General features: G+C 42.1%; 1 protein-coding gene across 7 annotated transcripts in view; it reads left to right on the top strand.

Moving 5' to 3' along the window:
- Window positions 1-20,548, top strand: part of CLCN3 (chloride voltage-gated channel 3) — a 92,157-nt gene that overhangs the window by 28,615 nt on the left and 42,994 nt on the right. Inside the window, exon 1 of one of the 7 annotated variants that reach the window (XM_075611589.1) lies at window positions 12,506-12,748. The exons of 5 other annotated variants lie outside the window; for them this stretch is intronic. In XM_075611589.1, the coding sequence (XP_075467704.1) occupies window positions 12,670-12,748 (79 nt within the window). In that variant the 5' untranslated portion in view covers window positions 12,506-12,669. Of the gene's footprint in view, window positions 1-12,505; window positions 12,749-20,548 lie in introns of those variants that run through there. One more of the 7 variants, XM_075611607.1, reaches the window with a different exon arrangement.

Below are 20,548 nucleotides of genomic sequence, written 5' to 3'. Positions count from 1 at the left end.
CAGTTGGGTGACGTCAGACCCACCAATCTGATAGGCCAGAAGCTGAGGACCAATCAGATTCACCGCAGATAGCACTAACCTTTCGATTTTATATATTAAGATGAGCTCTCACCAGTGTTTGGGGAAAGCAGTAGATAATTTGGTTTTATCTGGCCATATTTTCATGTTTTACATTATGAAATAACAGTAGAAAAAGCTTTGTGTGGTTTTTGTTTACTTTTTATTTTATTGCGTCAGCAGAATATGTTACAAGGTTGATGTAGGGCAGCTCCTGAGTATCAATCAAATGATTTATTATTAAAGCTTTGAATGCAAAGTTGGCAATTTTAGTAACCACCAAATTCAGTGTCTCTGAATCAGGCAGCTGTGATGCGGTCTTCCCTGGTTTGAATCGTAAATCTTCGCAAGCAAACGGGACACCAACTTCACAGCATATTATGTAGGAACCTGTGTCTTGCTGGTATTTACGACATTCATTACGAATGGATTTATTAGTGGTTCGCATATACTGTGCACAAAGACAGGATGCAATTTCAAGCGGCCATTAAGGTGTCCGCTTGGGAGTATTGCCTTGTGAACTATAAAGGCAACAAATGAACCTGGTAAATATGCATGTTTTGTTTTCTTCATATGCTTTCCGTTATAAGATTACATTTATATTTGAAAATGACCTTGATTTTTGAACATTTTTATTTCAATCCTTCAACTAAGGTCTGCTAGTTTATGGAGTTTCCCCCCCCCCCCCCCCTACCTTTTCACCTATGCCACGGTGTTGTTTTGTGGATTTCAGCCAAAGTAGTAACCAATTAAAAAAACGTATGGTGCTCAAAATAAAACAGCAATACTAGGTGTTGATAAAGTCTTGTAGAATGGAATTAACCCAATAAAGGCATATGTTTGATGATTCCAAAAGATGCGTACTGGCAAACTATAATCACACAAGGCAAAGCAGTAAGGATATAATTATAGTAAAGCACCTTCCGGTGACCAGTAAACAAGCATCTGTTTAAATGGAAAACACTGATAATAAAGCCCAGAACAAATGTGATTAAATTGGAAAAGACTCACATGGGAATGAATATCCACGATGAATAGCAAGTCCAGATGTATCCAGGATCCCACGGGTTAACTGTGCCTCCGCCTGTAGATGGCTGTATAGAGCAGAAGAGAAAAAAACGGAGCACTAGATCCAAACCTGGCAATGCCTGAAATAAGTTCAAGGATGCGTTCCCATAAATAAAAGCTTATTTTAATGAATCAGAAACAAAAAAACCACACCAACGCGTTTCAGACTATCGCTAGTCCTTTATCAAGGTGAATGAAAGTAGTAAACAATGCATTTTATATGAAGTACCACACCCTCCAGTAACCTTGGTTACTTTTCAATTACTTACTAAATTATGTGGCACCTTTTATGCATTCTGCAAAAGATAAGGATTCCAAAAGTGGGCGGGATTGCTGCGTTAACTATTGCTAAAACAACTGCGGTGTGTGTGTATAGCCCTAAAAACCTGATCGTTCATAGGAGGAGGATCAGAAGGATTCTTACACTGCAGGGACATCACGTGACAGAGAAGCTAATGGAACAAACCCTTACAAGAGTCTGTTTATTGTACAAATGGCAGAAATCGCCCATATCTAACCCCTTTATCAAGTCCCTACATTTCTTTCCCTTGTGAGACATAAATGGTACATTTTTCACTGGATTTTTTTTATATTGGTTTTCTTCAACCTGTGTCAATATAACTGCAAATATCTCGGCCAATTAAAATTGAACAAAGATTAAACTAGGCGCTTACGCTTTCTTTTCAAACTTACCTGCTTTGTTACTGTTACAATTGATTAATTTTGCTCCCTATATGGACAGCACCTTCTAAGGTGCCTCACTTAGAGGCACTCCTCACCACTAGTTTTATTTTTTTTAAATAGGTTTCAAGCAGGGGGGTCTAACCCCATTAATTTCAGCTCCAGGGACCCCCTGCTTCCCAATGTGCTTACCTGAGAAAGGGGTGCCCGGTAGCAGCCCAGACGGGGCTGTCCATATGGCGGCTTAAATACCCCGCATCTTGTAGGCCAATAGGAAGCCGTGACGTCATCCCTTGTGGCTTCCTATTGGCCCACATGATGTGGGAGCTTCAAACTGTGCAGCGATACCGGCAGCACCTACAGAGGTAATTATCTCAGGAAGCAGGGGGTCCCCAGAGCTGAAATCAATGCCGTTCAGGTCCAGAGACCCCCTGCTTCAACCCTATTAAAATAAAAACAATGTGTGACCAGAAGTACTTCTTTAGAAATTCAATCCTGGCCAAACATAAGTATTTTTTGTTATGTTCTATTACATGGGGTGGGATAACCCCAGGGCCTCACGGGTGCTTCCCAGACATCCGAGGACCTCCCTGTTCAGGTAGCCCCGGGTCCACCAGGAAATACAGTGCTTGCAGGGGTCGGGGCTTGCTTTGGAGTGCCAATAGTAAAGTCACCAGGTTATTTTTGGGAGGACGCTGTGGCTTTCTGTTGGTTACCCTGGTGGCCATGTTTGTATTACGCTGCCATATTTGTATATTTAAAAAAAAAAATTAAACTGGCCCACAAATATTAACCTATAAACATCTCCAGTACCAGGGTGAGGGTATAATGATTAGAAACAAGTTGCCAGATTTTGTTTGCCGAGTAAAGAAAATCATGTTTTCTCTCTTTGGCAGCGACCGGGATAGCAACCCCTTCTCCCCCAGCCCCGAAAGGGACGTTATTAAGCAATTCTTAGAACATTCAAAATAGTGTCTATAATAAAGATACCCTGCAATGTTTCCACATTATAAAACACCACAGGGATTACCCTTTGGAGGCCCTGCCGAATAGGAAATCTCCCACCCTCAAGGTGTTTGAAACAAACTAGATGATGGAACGGCAGATAATAGAAAACATGACCTGCGCTCTGCATGTGTTGAGACCCGAAATGTTGAGTACCCATAATGGTGTTATCACGATAAATATTTTATTTCTTTTACATACAGAGAAAAAAAACCACTTGTGTGATGCTCAAAAAACACATGGCAAATCTTGCTGGGCTAGCATAGATATAAATGAAATCTTGAATGGTGTACCCTTCCAGTAACCAAATCCCACTTTGCGCTGCGGTGAAGACCCAACACGCTCCGGTGTCCAGACTATTATATACATCAGTAATAAAAATGAAAGACTTGCACGTAGTTGCACTTCTCTTGAAGTCAGATTCCACCTGTCCTGGGGTACCGGCGTGCATCCGCTTGTAGTTGATAGCAGGAAAAAAGAAGAAAAAAGCAGAGCACTACTTCTCCATTGAAAAAAATGTATAATGCAGAGAAAACGTATTCCCAAAGTAATAAAAATGTATTGAATAAGTGACACAGACACAGACATGTAGGCCTCTAAACAGCACCTACGCGTTTCAGGCAAAATGGATAAAGGGCTTTTTTGCCTGAAACGCGTAGGTGCTGTTTAGAGGCCTACATGTCTGTGTCTGTGTCACTTATTCAATAAATTTTTATTACTTTGGGAATTCGTTTTCTCTGCATTATACATTTTTTTCAATGGAGAAGTAATGCTCTGCTTTTTTCCTTTCACATACAGAGTCCTGGTTATATTTAGTATTTCCTATTCTAAAACTAGCGGAAGGTTGCACATGGAATATGTAATCTGTACAAATATTGGCCGTGAAGCACAGGGTAATTATTGCATAGCAATGCCAATGTGTAAACTCTATGCACGTTCTTTGTGTAAATAGGTGTGCTCGCATACTGAGAGTCCACATCCTGGTACACAAGGCAACATTTTCCACCTTAAGGTACACCAAACATAGTTTCCAATAAGGATGTCTGTTGTGTATTTTTTACGGTATTAGACTTGTTTACAGTATCTTGATTTTTCCCCAAGCTGTGAAAGATGTTTACAAGTTACAAATTCCCAGGATAATGGTTCTATATGCACATTCAGATCTTGTCTTTTTGGGGTGTACTTTATCAAAAGCAAAGCCTCGTGGCATGTATAATCCACTCTATTTCTGTATGCGCGAGTTTATTTCTATCTGTTTGCATTGCACCTATTGTACGCATTTTAGGCTTTAAACCAGGTGACCAGTTCAGATCGACTTTAATTCTTACAAGGTGGATTGAGCCATATCTGGGAAGTAATATAAAACCAGTTTAGTGCATTTACGATGGAGATTGTCATTCGTAAATGAAATTGCACATTTGGACTTTTCAGTTTAAAAGTTTAATTGCAATCAATGTTGTTACCTTTTGCGTAAGCAGAACCAGGCTTCCTTTAACGGCCTAATTAACTTGATGGGGCTGCAATTGTCAACATTATTATTTGATTTGCTTTTGGCTTTTTCATTTGATTTCTATCCATCGTTTTATTCCAAGAGTATAGGGCATTAGAAACATCAGTACAGTGTCGTCTGATCATTGGTTCATGTGGTCAATGTTGATAAAATGACAGGAATGTTGATTATGGAAAATATACCATTTTAACCTACAGGTAAAGCTCTGCCCACACATAACAGTAAGAAATGAATCATTAGATGGTTTATCTTCCACCTTTTTAATAACCTTCTTAAACATCTATTTGTAAGTAAAACTATTGTTGAGCTACAGAAGAAATAAAAGTTGAGATAGTGGACGGCAAGACAATGTACAGCGAGGAAACCAAAAAGGGGCTGTTAAAATAGAGAATCCTAAACTCTATTTTAATACCCAGTAGCATGAGAATACTTTGCCGCCTTTTATTGAACTCCTCTGAGGCCTAATTACAGGTGGGTATTCTGTCCAAGGTTCCCAATTTGGGGACAGGCAGAACAACATCAATTGGGATCAGCTGTGTGTCCGGACCAATCTCCTCGCTATGTAACACCCTTTAACATCCACTCCCTCAAACATTAATGGGATCAGCTGTGCGGTTGGACCGTAGTCCAGCCTGAGGTGTTCTCCGCCCCACAATGAGCAGCCACATTACCCTCATTTGCATCTGTGCAAGCTTGTCCTTATTTGTATGTAACTCTGCTTATGTAATTATTAAATCTAACCCCCGCTGTACCGTGCTGCGGAATATGCGGGCGCTTGACATGCTAAAAATAGCCACACTTTTATATATCTATATCTATCATTACATTGGGCGGACTATCTCCTCGATGAGACTTCTCCTATGCCCACTCCCCAAATACCCATTGGAGCAAATCACCTTTCATATATTGACACAGGGAGACAGATGATACAATTTGCATCTGCTTTTGGAGCAGTGCTCCAGTTTGCAATACTGGGTGCTTGCCCAGAATGGTGCTGCTATCAGGATCTCCCAGCACAAGAGAAATTTACTGGTGAAGTCCAGATTTAAAAAAAAAAAAAAAAAAGTGTTAGTGAAAACATGTACTGTACTGTATTTATAATAAAAATAATACTCACAGTAACACTGAAAGCGGCTGTTTTAATTTCCCAAAAACCAGGGCATCACCAGGGAATTTCTCCTGATGCAAGGGGCTCCGTGTCTTGAAAGCGCAGCTTTCTGCTCCGAGTACGATTTCGAAAATGTCATTACAATTGGGTTTCTACTGATTTTTTGTTTCTTTTTCCAGGAAGTATATTGCCTCTGCAGCTATAAATACATTAAGGGTTCAAGACTAGTATGAATCATAGCACACTTCTATCTTCTGAGTGGACTGAAAACGTTAGGTCATCTTTGTTGTTGTTTTTACCAGGATGGGATCTATGGGATCTCCACAGCTGAGATTGGTTACTTGATATAATTATTTGGTACCTGCTCCAGATTTATTAAAGAAACAAAATCCCATTAAAAAGAGTGGCACTTCTTCCTTTGATAAACCTTCTTGTTTTATTTGTTATATTTGAATCGGTATAACACAGTTCTTACCAGTGGACTTTGATAAATGACCCTATTATTGCCTTCTGTTGGACTAATGTAACAGTTAAGCAAGGCTTTAAGGTTCTCATGTCGTCATAATCCCATAATAGGATTGGAAGCACACAGCACAAAACATACAATTCTTTGCTATTTACAGTGCTGTAGTGTTGCTATACCACATTCATATGTAGCGCTGTTTCCCCCACCCTCTGGAAGATGTGGCGACTACTGAGTGTACAGTATGTGGTGCTTTACCTGCAGTTCACAGGAGGCCTGAACCTCCGCTGCTGGGAGCGTGGGGTGTACCTGATCCGTCCGGTGACAGCGCCTCCACCTGTGAGGGATCCTGACAGCGCTGGATAACCCCTTCACAGGACCCAATACAATAAGTACACAGCATATATAATAGGTTTACAGACATGCAATTGATAACACTATAATACATATAACTCGGGCTTCACACGGCCTTACCCACACGCCGTATCACACCGTCCAACCTCCTAGTCCGCACCCCGTTGAGTGTCCCCAACGTACTGAGGTGCCCTGGACACCTAACCAACCTGGAGTCCACAGTAGCCAACCCACCCTGGAGTGTGTGACAGCGCTGCCCACAGTGTGTACAGTATAGTTGGTGCACTTGTAGTACCTGCCCAAGTACTGCTGAACGGTAACAGGGATCCGCTGATCCAGCGACGTTGTCCGCGATGGCGTCCGCCTCTGTGAGGTGGACTCCCGCTGAAGTGTCCCACCATGAAGAGATGGTGGCCCTTGAGCCCCTCCAAGGCAGACCACGTCTCAAGGGTCCTAACACTAAAATAGATTCTTAATAACCTATACATTACCAGGAAGAATGATTTATAATAAACTAAAAGACCATTTTATTCAAAAGATATCAATATATATATATATATATATATATATATATATATATATATATATATATATATTTAGGCACTGTACCGTGTATTGGTGTCTTTGGATGTAGCACTGAGCTCTGTGTTTCATGTTATGTCTCTGGTTTTAAATATATATTGCCATGCTCAGTAGCACTCCTCTTTGACACTTATACGCATATATATATGTTGTGGTTATTTTGGGGGTTCAATATGAGCTTATAGGGGTCCTGTATGTTTTGCAATTCTTGTTCAGCTGATTTGGAGGGTGGCTCCTCCTTCCCTATTTTTAAGCTCACCCCTCCCAGTTTTAAATGATTAAAGCTCACTCCTTTGCACCTTCCACACCCATGGGAACTTGCATCCAGTATGATTGTGACAAATCTAATACAGAGTGCTTTTCCTGGTATTATACAGGTTAATAAGAGCTTCAATCAGACTTTGAACTATGCAACTAATTTTGACAGATTTATTATAAATCATTCTTCCTGGTAATGTACAGGTTATTAAGAATCTATTTTAGTGTTAAGACCCTTGAGACGTGTCTGCCTTGGAGGGGCTCAAGGGCTTACAACACTTTGGCCAAAGGGTTAAACTAAAAGACCATTTTATTCAAAAGATATATATATATATATATATATATATATATATATATATATATATATTTATTTAGGCACTGTACCGTGTATTGGTGTCTTTGGATGTAGCACTGAGCTCTGTCTGTGTTTCATGTTCTGTCTCTGGTTTTAAATATATATTGCCATGCTCAGTAGCACTCCTCTTTGACACATACCCATATATATGTGGTGGTTATTTTGGGGGTTCAATATGAGCTTATAGGGGTCCTGTATGAAACGCAGATGTACACTGGGGTGGTTGAGATTGAATCTGTTGCAGCTGTGAACAAAAAAATATTTGTGTCCTCTTGGCTCATTAACATTCCAGTGGGTGGGGTTGACATTCCACAAAGTACGAGCAAATGTTAACCCTTAGCACGCTGGTCCTGGGCAGAGGGGAGCAGCTCCTTAGGAGCCCCATCATGCTGTCTGCTTTTGGGGCAACGCAGGTGTATGGAGTGCCTCACTTGCCAACATAAGTTAGAGCTGTAATAAAAGGAAGGCATTCAGTTATATTAGACCACGAGTGGCAAACTCTAGTCCTCAAGGACCACCAATAGGCCAGGTTTTAAGAATAACCCTGCTTCAGCATGGGTGGCTCAGTCAGAATGAATGCTGAAGCAGGGATATCCTTAAATCCTGGCCTGTTGGTGGGACTTGAGGCCTGGAGTTGGTCACTCATGCATTAGAACATCTTTGCCATTGTCTTCTAATGTAAGACTGATATCAATAGGTTTGTGACTTTAAGAGATCTGCAAGCCTAAATACAAAAATCTGCCAAATCTCACATAATGCATAGTACCAACAGGGTTAGAAGTTATTTTGAGGCTCGTTGCTAACTGCAGCAACAATGCAGTGATGAGGTCGGAGTTACAAAGCACCATTCAAGTGTTTTTACACCAATATCGTTTTAAAACACAAAATTGCTGGAAACATTTCACAAAATATGGAGCTAGGATAAAAAAATCAAAAACAGTTGATGGTTCCATTTAAAAATGTTTTATTATTATTTTTTTGTTAACTATAATGGAGGCCAGGGCTTTAAAACTAGAATGACTAATTGCTGCCCGTACATGCCAATGTCAGGCCATTTATGACCACTAAACTGACTTGCCACCTCCCTGCAAAGTCTGGATGGTCAAGTAGTTGGGGGACCAAAGATCATGCTCAGTTCAACAATATCTGTCAGTCACTGCTGTTGTCTGCAGATGTTCACCCCAGAAAGCCTTACACGCAAGACCCTGTGTGCCTCTTCATGCCAATACCATGGCTCATTCTGCCACCTGGCTTCCGCGTATTTGCAGTACTTTTCCAATCCTTGTGAAGACAAAACAGCTGCGTTTATGGAGGCAAACGGATAACAGTTTTTTTGTTTGTTTTTTTTTTTTGTTTTTTTAACCCCCAAGCGATTTTATTCCTGGACTGGCCTCCGGCAGCAAAAGAGTAACAGATTTTGGTGGTTTGTACTCTGATTAAAACGTCAAACAGATGGCTGCTGGAATAACTAGCAGGAAGCCATGATGTCCTTTCCCACTGATGTCAAAGCTTTTTGTGGGCAGTCACAGCGAGGCTGGCCCAGGCAGCCATATAATTACTCAAGAATACTTGTCTGGGAGATTCAAACAAGGTTGTCTCTGGAACCAGGGTGACCACGTAGCTCAGAGTATAGTAGGGCCCCGCTTTTCGGCGTTCCCCTCATACGGCGGTACCGAGAAGGGGGGTGCCGAGGCTGCGCAAGCACAGAACAGAGGTCGCGCATGCGCAGACGTGGGAGGAGACGCCGAAAATCAACTGTTTCCGCTTTCCTCCGATTTTTGCTTTGCACGGGGCTATAGAACGGAACCCGCAGGATTAGCGTGGCCTGTCTGTATCGTACTTCTGGGTAGAGTTGCCAGGTGTCCGGTTTTGAACCGGACTGGTCGGTAATTTTGATGCCTGTCCAGTAGAAAATCGGAGGTAATACCGGACACGTATGTATCCGGTATTACCAATGTTGTGGCGGCGAATGCGGTAGCGAGCGCTGCGGATGCGGCTGGAAGTTCTGGCCTGGTGCTGGTGCTGAGGCTGGACGGTGACCGGAATCAGTCATCCTGCACTCGTGTGTGTCATGTGATGTCGAGTGAAGGAGAGGACAGCAGGGGCGGAGCCCACACCCTGGCGGAGACAGATTCAGAGATATCTGCTTCCTGCCTGGGAGGCTGGAAATAAGGTAAGGACAACATTTGGGGGGGGCGGGGAGGGGAGAGATGATGACATGGGGTTGGGGATAAGATGATGATGGGGGCCAGCCTGGGGAGATGAGATGATAACGAGAGCCAGCCTGGGGAGAGGAGATTGAGATGATGATGGGGGGCCAGGATGAGATGATGATGATGGGGAGGGGGGAGATAAGATGATTATGATGATGAAAGGGGGGGGAATAAGAGGATGATGATGATTGGAGTGGGAAACGAGATGATGGGGGGCCAGGATGAGCTGAGATGATGATGGGGGGCCAGGAGGAGCAGAGATGATAATGGGGGGCTAGGATGATCTGAGATGATGGGGGGAAGGTGGGGGTATATTTTATATGTACTGGGGATGTGGGAGTATTTTTAAAATGTATTGGGGATGTGGGGGTATATTTTACATGTACTGGGGAGGTGGGGGTATTTTTTATATGTATTCGGGGGGCATAGGGGTATTTTTTATATGTATTCGGGGGGTGTGGGGGTGCAGTATTGTGTCCTGTATTTTTGGACAAGCCACCTGGCAACCCTACTTCTGGGGTTTCTTGGGTGAAATAATGACAATCACTCATATTAAAGAGAAACATTTAAAGTTGAGAGTTGGGAGAGCAAAAGATGCTGATGAGAAAGGCAACTGTAAACTGTACTGCCATTACTAGTAGGCTATTTAATAGTAAGAAAAAACAGACACACCCTGAAAATATGTATTTCATGTTGAATGTGACCCTTGTCTTGTAACCAACAGTAATGTATAACGTGTAGATTTTTTTCTTTTGATGATCAGAAGGTGTGCAGATTGTATAGTGTGCAACCGATGCTTCAAAGGTTAACAGTATCCATATAATAGATGTAGTTCTCTGCTAGGGCCACTCCCAATGAGTGATAATATCTGTGGTCAGCATCCCTTGCCAGGGACCGAGGGACTAGCACCTAGTGACACAAGCACACCATGATCAGTACAGATAATGTCCCACATATAAAGCTGCATAAAGTATACAGAAACGGGAACAACTCGCTGTGCAGGTTCCTTGATCCCCTCCAGTGTGGTGCCCAATCGCGGATTCCAAACGGCGTGCTGATCCCGCCCAGCAGGGTGAGCAAGCAGGATAGGTAAACAGGGCAGAGCAACGCCAAAAAAAGCGGAGGAGGCTCACGTATGAAAATGTTTATTTAAATAACTGGATCATGACTGACCCTGCAGTAGGCAACAGCGCAACGCACCTGGTGATCCAGTTATTTAAATAAATGATCTCATTTTCATACGTGAGCCTCCTCCGCTTTTTTTGGGCAGTGCTCAGCCCTGTTTACCTATCGTGCACATTGGATAGAGAGGGTCAGCAGCTGTAATTATCGGCAGAAACCAAGCATGTTTAGTGAGAGATAAAGCTTACTTACATTGTCAGCTTGTTGGGGCAGGGACTCCTTTTCCTAATGTTACTTTTACGTCTGAAGCGCTTCTTCCCATTGTGTTTTATCTTGGGTGCTTTACTGCTGTGAAGTGCATGTACATGGATGGCTACATACATATATACATACATATATATATATATATATACATATATACATACATACTATATTGGAGAATATTTATTTTTAGAGTATTTCAGTCTACTGGATTGATGAAATGTTGAGAGCTGCATGTAAGGCCTCATTTTTGTGTAAGGGGTCTGTCTTTTTTTTTTTTTTTTAACTCTACTAATTTACTGGTGCAACTAAATTTAGCGGACAACGTATGTGCCCTTTTCATGTTTCAGGTCCCAAGCCCCCACAGAGAATTCTATATAAAAAAAATATTTAGCACACTGCTTTTTCTTTCCCTTTCCCCTAATCACACAATCCTGTCAATTCATCCAACAGTCTTTATTTCCAGGGAAATATTGACAGAAAATACATTTGCGGGAGGGTGCCTTTATTGTGACCACTTTTGTGAATTTTCTGAGAAGCCTCATTACTCGGCCCAAATCACTGCAACTGTTTCTTAAAGTGCTACAGATGTAATTGCACCCATTACCGCAATGTGCAGTGTTACCCCAGGCATGTTATTTAACAGTATCGCTGTTGAAAACCGTGGCTAAAGAAAGAACACGCCTGTTGTTTAACGCATTACTTTGTCCGTTGACTCATTAACGGGGGGGGGGGGGGGGATGACGTCTGCTGCGTATGTACATTATGCTTCCCTCTCTTCGTTCTGATCCAGTGCCGCCTTCCTAATGAAAAAAAGGTACGCCACAGCACTGGTCAGCAGAGCCATCCACTATTACAAACTCGTGTGTTGCTGTTAAAGTCCTGTGGAGTGCCTTTTTTTTCCTCCGTGACCGCTTGCAGTGATTACACCCGCAGGGTATAACCGTGCACCTGAGGCCGTTCAATTTGCGATGGGAGTGCTCCTACTTTTGAGTTTTCCTTCCTAATGACAACCTGTATTGTCAGGCACCCAAAAAATAGATTGTAAGCTCTTCTGGGCAGGAACTGTGTCTGGAAAATGCATATGTGCGGCGTACCGCGCACTATACTGTAATTGTGAAGCGCTTTAGAGTCCCGTTGGGAGGAAAGTGCTATACAAAATGTATTATTGTGTGTTCTTTAGAATTTTGTTTAAAAGCTATTAACTTCTTCAGCGCTGGGGGTACCAGCAACATTACAGAAAAATGAAGGTTAAACTATGGCGCGGATTAAACCTGCTGGGGGCAAATTCTAAATGTGCAGGTAGTCTTTCCGTATTGCAGAACCAATATCTGAGAGAGCCTGGCTGCCTGTGTACATTAGTGGGAAGGCGCCCTGCAGTACATGCAGATTAGGTTAGCTGTGCTGTTTCTCACAGTCACAGAGACACTGTAGCCAAGAGCAACCAGGCTGCAATAATTTCCCTTTGATGACATCACCAAGTGTGGAAGAAGCCAGTCACTGCAAGAAGCCAGCACAGTGTGCTAGCACTGATCAAACATGGCAGCTTCCCAGCCTGCTGCCAATGCATGAGCACACTGCCCCGGTGCTTTGCCTAATTTAACAGCGGGTCCTTGATTTTGTGACCCCCCCATGGATATCTCCTCAGACCCCTACCTGCCATATGATGGGGGTGGAGACAGCATTCCTCTCCGGGAACTACATAAAAGAGGTATGTTGTGTGTGTGTGTTCAGGCTGGGACATCTTCAGGTGCATTTCTTTCATATGTTAAGTGTTGGGTTTCTTGTTGAATTCGGCGGTGCTTATTTGCACTCCCTGCTCTGTGCAGCTCTGGGATCACTGGAGATAACGGTCTTGCTGCTGCTGTCTTTTTCTGTGGGAAGATTCGCCCGTCTCAGATCACGTCAGCTAGGAGAGTCCATTTTCGTATATGAAACAGCAAGGCAGTGTCCCTCTCCCTCCCTTCCCCCATTCCTCCTATTCCTTCCCTGAAGGAAATCCCTTTAAAATGGTACCAGGGATAGTGACAATGTGGATTAGGAATTCTGAGGGACTCCTTAACCTCCACGTCTGTGTTTGTGAGAACAGCCATTGTTCCAGATCTGCTTGGAAGGCCATTCAGCACTTCCTCGTTTGTTAGATTTGAATTGAAATGTTTTGCAACAGTGCGATTACAGGATACCTAATTTTCACATAGTGATGTGCTAAAATAATGCAGACACAGTGAATAACTCGCACAGCCTCTAACCTCCTGCCCCCCCTACCCGCCCATTTTTTTGGTGTGCTATTTTAGGGGACCCTGCGTAATCATACTGTGTGTGTGTGTGTGTGTGTGTGTGTGTGTGTGTTCAAATATGAATATTTTAACTTATGATAGGCACATTGTGAAATTGCTTCATGGTTATTTAGTGCTTGTTAATGTGAATGTAGTCTATCTTTTTTTTATAATTCTCCTGTGTATACTGAAACTTTGAAATCATGGCCTCATTCTTTCCCCCGAAATGACCAATTTGCTTGGGTCTCATGTGTTTATTCTTGGTGTAGGGGTTCAGGTCATAAAATAATCACACGTACGTGCGTGTGTGTGTGTGTGTGTGTGTGTGTGTGTGTGTGTGTGTGTGTGCGCGCGCGCACTACTAGCCTCTGTTTCTGTGTGATTTTGGACATATCACGGTGGTGCGTCAGTCTTCTCACCGCTTCTATTACTGTTCTAATGATCTATCGGGGCCCCCCTGTGCCTTCCACGCAGACCAGAATACCAGCAATGTGATTCCAGGTTTCCACCCCAAAGGTGGCTGCATTGCTTTCTTTCAACTAGAACGGTGACGTGCTTTGCAATGTAAAAATAGCACAAGATATATTCTGGTATTTGTGTTGTGAAGAGAGTGACCTTCAGGCCAACATGTGAAAAGCTATTCAACTTCAATCATGAGAGCTTTCACTGCATTATAAGTGCAGTGTAATGTCACTGAGTGTGCTAAGCCGTTTAAATAGAAGGTTGGTCTTCTCAAATGTTTTCGTTCTCTTTAGGTTTCGAACATAGTTTAATTTAAGATCGCTGACGAGAAACTTGAAATACAGGGTTGGGGGCTTAGGTAATCTGGCAAGCTTCATGGGAACTCTGCTGCTTCTCTGGGACCTGTCACTTTAAAACAAGTGAACTGTTTAAACAGTATAATTCTACATTCTTACCTAAGCTGGCAATCGTTTGGTGCTCCTGTTATACATCTGTAAAAATCCTGATTGTGTGCCTAACAGAATGGCCGCCTTTCAATCAGTTTCAATCAATCATTCACTCAGTGTAACTCAGCAACTACAATGTATCCTGAGATTACTAAGGTAACATTATCTATTGTTGCAGTTTGCAGCTCAAACTGCTGGGGGTATTGGCAAAAAATTATCACAAAACAAGAAAGTGTTCCAAGATGTTGCACAGTTTGGGAGGTGGGTTAAAACCTGCTATAGAAATCAATGGATCCTTTAAAAATCATACAAATTTGACTAAAAAAAAACAAAATAAAAAAAACCCCAGTCACTTATCTAATACTACAGAACCGATTTACTATATAAAAAAAGAGTTCCGATTTCACATATTCATGGTAGCCTTTTGTGTAAGAGAAATGTATTTTGGTCAGTCTTATAACATCTTGAGTTACAAGCTTGCTCTGACGTGCATATTTCTGCTGTTCCTGCACCAGTACCTCATAGGATGGCAGCAGTCAATAGGCAGATGCACAAATTGGCGACAGACATTAATGGACAGGTGCTGTGGTAGGCGTGAGTGGGTAGCAGTGTTACATTCTGCTTGAAGTCCATGGGCTATCTCGCAGCTATGAAAAGTCACCTGGGGCCCATCTTTTGAACATTTGCTTAAGTGGTTCATGTACATGACCTCTCCCACTGACGTTCTCCATCTGGCTGCAATAACTGTACAGTTGCCTCATCCCAGAATCCCTTGGGCAGTGCACTGGGACAATCTTTACTCTCTCGATCGTTACAGCAATTATGGGCTCTCGAGAAGGAGTTCTTAGATGAGTGGGACTGGTTACTCCTGCTAGAGGGAACCAAGAAAATAATATTTCTATTACTTACTGATTAAAACACCAGTGAAGTTACATTTTTTTTTAATTTTTTTTAGACTCCACACATCCAGTAGAAAAGAAAAAGGGAAATTATTTTTTTAACTTAATCTTATTTATCATTGTCATGATAATATCATGAGATATTATGTAGTTAATCCCTTTGGTGCTTGAGGGGTTAATGCGCTACACTTGTTGTAACAAAATACAAAATGTTGGGTTTGAAACAGGACAGGACTGTTTCTTTGGTCTGCTCTCAAAGGGACTTACTTGGTGCGGGGGTCCATCCTGGAAAGCCCACTCAAGGTGTCAACTGTTTTAATCAAGTTCTATAGACATGGTCTGCGTAGAGCAGCTTCAAAGCACCCTCTAGAAGAGGTGGGCTTATGCCGGTGCCATGCGGAAAGCATGCATTTTAGTCTGGGCAAAAGATTTTAAAAATCAGATGTCGCCAGAGGCACGCTTTGGACAAAGCATGTGGGACCTCCTGTTCTGAGCCAGGGGCCTCTCTGCGGAAAATCCATAGCATTTGGTAAAGTATAGGATTTACTGTCTGTTTTACCCTGTTATTTTAAGAAGCTGCTCTGCCTTGTATCGTAACTGTATGGTTTTTTTTTTTTCTAATACATTTTCTGTAATCTAAACACTTTATTTTATATATATATATATATATATATATATATATATATATATATATATATATATATACATATATATATACATTTTAATTTATACACATATACACACACACACAATAAGTAATACTTTGGGATCTGAATGAACTGGTGCACGCTCTGGAGAGAATCATTTACGCATTCGGACACGTTGCTACAACTGATTGTTGTGTGTTAAAGTGCATAGTTTTGTCTATAATACACAGGGACCTGGGACCCTGGCAAATATTAATCTGATATATTTTATTAGGCAGTGGATAGATATGATTTGCAATTGAGTATGGGGTTAATATTAACTCGCTGGTTCCTGGATGAGGAGAAAGGTGACCCCCCCCCCCCCCCATTGCTTATTTTCGCTTGTGTCCATGAAGGAACTGCACATCTTGTTTTCACCTTTGACCTTACATGGGTTTGTTGAAGGCTATTTATCATTGCATTAGTCTGATTGTCTTGATGGTGAAAGTATTTCAGTGAGTGTGTAAAGCTGTAACTGAGACATGTCCAAAGATTATAGTGTTGCAGCACATGATTATGATTACAACAAAGTAAAGCATTGTATGTAGGAAACCACAGAAGAGAATGGATTGCCAGCATGGACAAATAAGAGCAGTAAAGAGCTCGAGCGAACTACTCAAGACCGGAAAACAGACTGTATACAGCAGGGGAGGACAACTCCAGCCCTCCAGGCCCACCAACAGGTCAGGTTTTCAAGATATCCCTGCTTCAGCACAGGTGGCTCAGTCCCTGAAACAGGGATATCCTGAAAACCTGACCAGTTGGTGCCCCTTGAGGACTGGAGTAGACCACCCCTGCTGTATACAGTATGTTGGCCAAGAAGTAATATACAGTGTAGTAGAAAAAAATCCATTCACATGACCCTGTGCTGTCTGCTGACATAAATACATCACATGGAAGTTAGGAAATAATGTTCTGCACCTTACGTGCTAAGCTAGTTGCGATGCTTCCTGGAAATAGCAAGCGCAAGTGATTATCGGCCTTTTTGTCTTGTGGCTTGTAATCTTTTCTTTGGCTTTCGCAATATTTGAAATCCATCAAAGTTGCTTATTCTGCAGACTTTCTATTTGCGCACTGCACGGATGTAACGAGTTCAGTTATAACAGAACTAAATGAAAATTCATACGGTAACATGACGGCGTGCAGAATAACATGGTGTCTGTTATCTGGTGAAAAGGACAGGCATGAAACGCACCTCAGCGTGCAGTCAGGGGATCTTGGGGAATGAGTTAACATGGGACCACTCACAAATGGACTATGGTTGCAAAAGTAAATTAAAAAGGTCTAAGCACTTATTACACTGATGTGGGTTACTGAAGTGCCATAATATTTCCTGTGCTCTTATTTATGCCACCGATTTGGCATAAATGAAAGTCTTTTATGGCATATTAAGTAACTCCTTATGGTTTTAGTTTACTAATGTAATGTTTTCGTCTTTCCTGCCACTTACTGTAACTGCTTTGCTGTGATGCATTTATTACTATCAAAATTACATTTTAAGATTATATATAATATATCTTGTTCTGGAATTCACTATTACAGCAACAGATTATGAAAAATAGAGGCAATTTGAAACTGCAACAGAGAAATAGACCATACTAACGCCTTCAGCCAAGCCATTTGTTATTTTGCATGAGCGCTCTATAGAACCTCTATTAGATCAGCTTTCAAGGACGCTCTCCCAAGCTTGGTGCTTGGGGAGACCAAATTTATTTTCGTGCATGCTGAAGTGTCACATGACCCTTCAGAAACCAATCAGTGCCAGACAATGCCACGCACCCGGCCACGCGTCCCTCACCCCGGTCCCTCCCTGTTCACAAAATTTTAAAGGACAGCCTGCGCTCATGCTTTAGAGACCGCTCTCAAGCATGAGCGCGGTCAGCGGCAGCCTGGCCGCAGCCTTAGGCTACGTCCATAGAGGGGGGAGCCGTGCTGAGCAGCGCTAACGCTGAGGCTCACCTGCTCGGTTAGGAGTGATTCCATAGACTGGCAGGCGAGCCAGCATGCGCGATCGGGTGGTGGGGGGAGGCGGGGCAGTGACGTTGCTGGGTCAATAGCCCGCGAAGCGTCAACGTCATGACGCTGCTTCGTGCTGATTGGGTGTTTTCAGCCGACAGCGCGCTGAGAAACAGGCTCTGCTGTCGGCTGAAAATCCCAGCGTCTCAGCACGCCTGCAGACGCTTGCGGGAGCCCCCTCTAAAGATATCCTCATTGAGGATGACGGGGCTCCTCGCTGAGCGTCGGCGCGGCTCAGCACGGCTCCCCCCTCTATGGACGTAGCCTTAGGTATTGTCAGAAAAAAGTAGAGAAAAGCTGGTGAATTGTTAAAACTCCACAGAACAGTCACATTGTCACAGGTCTCTTCTTGCTGTGTATTCTATATTATTACATCTGTAAAAGGTTTCATCTCATATGCAGAATCACTTCTCCAATGTGGTTACTAGAACTTTGAACTACAACCCCCACACACGGGTAATGATTAGCACGTTGGCTGAGCTGCTTGCCGTTTCATTTACTTGAGTGCAAAGATCCTGCTACGTTGCCTGAAGATTATATTTGTCATTCTATCTTCCCAGCTGGCGTCAATGACCTGCACAAGTCTACGTAATGCAAAGTCACAAGAACCCATATAGAGTATCTATGAAACTGCAGGTGGTTTTGTGGCGTGTGCTTCTTTTAAAGCTTTCTAAATGGGAGAAAGTCCCCTTTTGCTGCCTGGGCTAGAATAGCATGTCAGGAAAGATTCAGATCAAGTGGACGGTCTAGTCTGGGAGTCACTTCAGTAGAGGGACAATAAAAAGTGAAGGTTAAAACAAGTAGAGGATTCTGAGACCGGAAATAGCAACTGTAAAGTCAACATAATATAGTCGCAGTCTATACACCAACATTGTTTATACATCAAATTTTAAATTAGTTTTGTAAAAAAAAATTAAGATTTTTTTTTTTTTTAAATAAACTTTTTATGCTGTGCTTAGCCCAAAGTGGAGTCAGATTGCACCTTTACAATTACACAAAGTGCCTATAGATTTAGCATACTAAGGCGTTTAGAGAATATGGGTTCCATTAAATGATCTCATTTTATTAGGTAGGTACATCTTTGAGGGTGGACATGTTTAATAGTAATCAAAATACAATCGTGTGTTCCAGCACTCACTGACTAATAGAATACTATAAAACGTTGGAGTATGCCCAAATGAAGAATTTAATAATAGAAGCACAAGATATAGAAGTTGGAAAAATGCAAGTGAAAATCACACAAGTACATAAATGACCCTCTCAATGCAAACAATGTAGGGGAACAACACATGGGAAGGGTGAAAGACATGGAAAGTCACAATGGGAAAGTGTGGGGGTGGTAAGGGGGTTGGGTGGGGAGCAACGTTTCGGGGGTTAAGACGCCTTCCTCAGGCCCTTTCCCTCAGGTCCACTAGGACCAAAGGTACTTCCCTAACCGTGCGTCCCCAACAGTGTGAGCCAAAACAAAAAATGAAGAAAGGTAATAATGATATAAATGCACTCATGCCCAATGCAAGTAAACAAAGTCCCGATGCAACAGAGAGAATGTGTATCCAACCTTCAGAGTCCTCAATATGTGACTCGCCTGCTCTCACTCTCCCTCATTGCTCCAACCATGGGTTGCTGAATGAGATCTAGCACAACCACAATAGAAATAGCCAGGAACGGCTGACGTCATCCATCCAAGAGTGTGTGGAGAAGTGGCCGCCCCCATTGGTACTCTGTGATCACGTGAGATGTTTAATAGTAATGCACGCTTGTGTGGTTGTAAAGTAATTACTGAGGGAGTTGAAGGATCAGTCCCGTATAGTGGGCAAGAATAGCTTATCCATGTAATTGTCTTCCTTCGAAAGATTTAGTTGCCCTAACAGAAAAATGTTTACTTCCTTTTTTCCCCCCTATAGAATATGAATCCATGTTTTATGGTCGGTCCTATGATTCTTATTTAATATTTGGTGGTTGATTTATTTTAACGAGTTTTTCATAAAAATTTTTTTAGAACTACTTGTCTGACTTTACTTCATCAATTAACATGTTAAACATGCACAACTACAAACCGTTTTGTACATATGAAGCTTAATAATACTGTAATGCACATAGCTTAACCCCTGTTTAATATTTTAATTTACCCAGGTCAATCTCTATTTGTAGCGGTCTTTTAAAAAACTAATTAACAGAATGCAAACAACTGAAGACGGCATAAAAGGCTTCTTAAAATCGCCAAAAAACGTGTTTTTTCCAAGTATCTCAGATTTACATTTTTAGAGCAGCCCCCTAACGTACAGTATTACCAATATGTTACTGGCTTGCATGAAGCAGGCTTGGTTGTGGAGCCTTTAACAAGTGTAGTAGCTTTAAGTTTAATGAGGGCTGATGCATAAAGCGATCAGATTACTGGTAGGCTTATCTGGAGCAGGTTTATGTGAGCCAGCGCCAACACTATAGAGAATGCAACTCGATTACTGCATAGTGACTGCGGTGTGTTATGGGGCTCTATCCGTGAATAAGGATAGTACACCTTAAAGCTGCAGTTCAAGCAATATCCTGCATGTGTGTTTTTTTTAATAAATCAGTTCTGTAGTAAGAAAAAATACTTTTAGCATTTTCTGTTTTAAAAAAAAACAACAACTTTGAAAGACTAATTTTCTTGTATTCTATTTTAACAACCATTTGCTAAGGCACTGCCCCTTCATGTCCTGTCACAAGCTCTGGCACACCCCTTTGTG

This window comes from Ascaphus truei, chromosome 1, assembly GCF_040206685.1.
Source record: "Ascaphus truei isolate aAscTru1 chromosome 1, aAscTru1.hap1, whole genome shotgun sequence".
NCBI classification, from domain to species: domain Eukaryota; kingdom Metazoa; phylum Chordata; class Amphibia; order Anura; family Ascaphidae; genus Ascaphus; species Ascaphus truei.
Note: the sequence above shows the minus strand (reverse complement) of the source record. Positions and strands in the feature narration are given on the sequence as shown.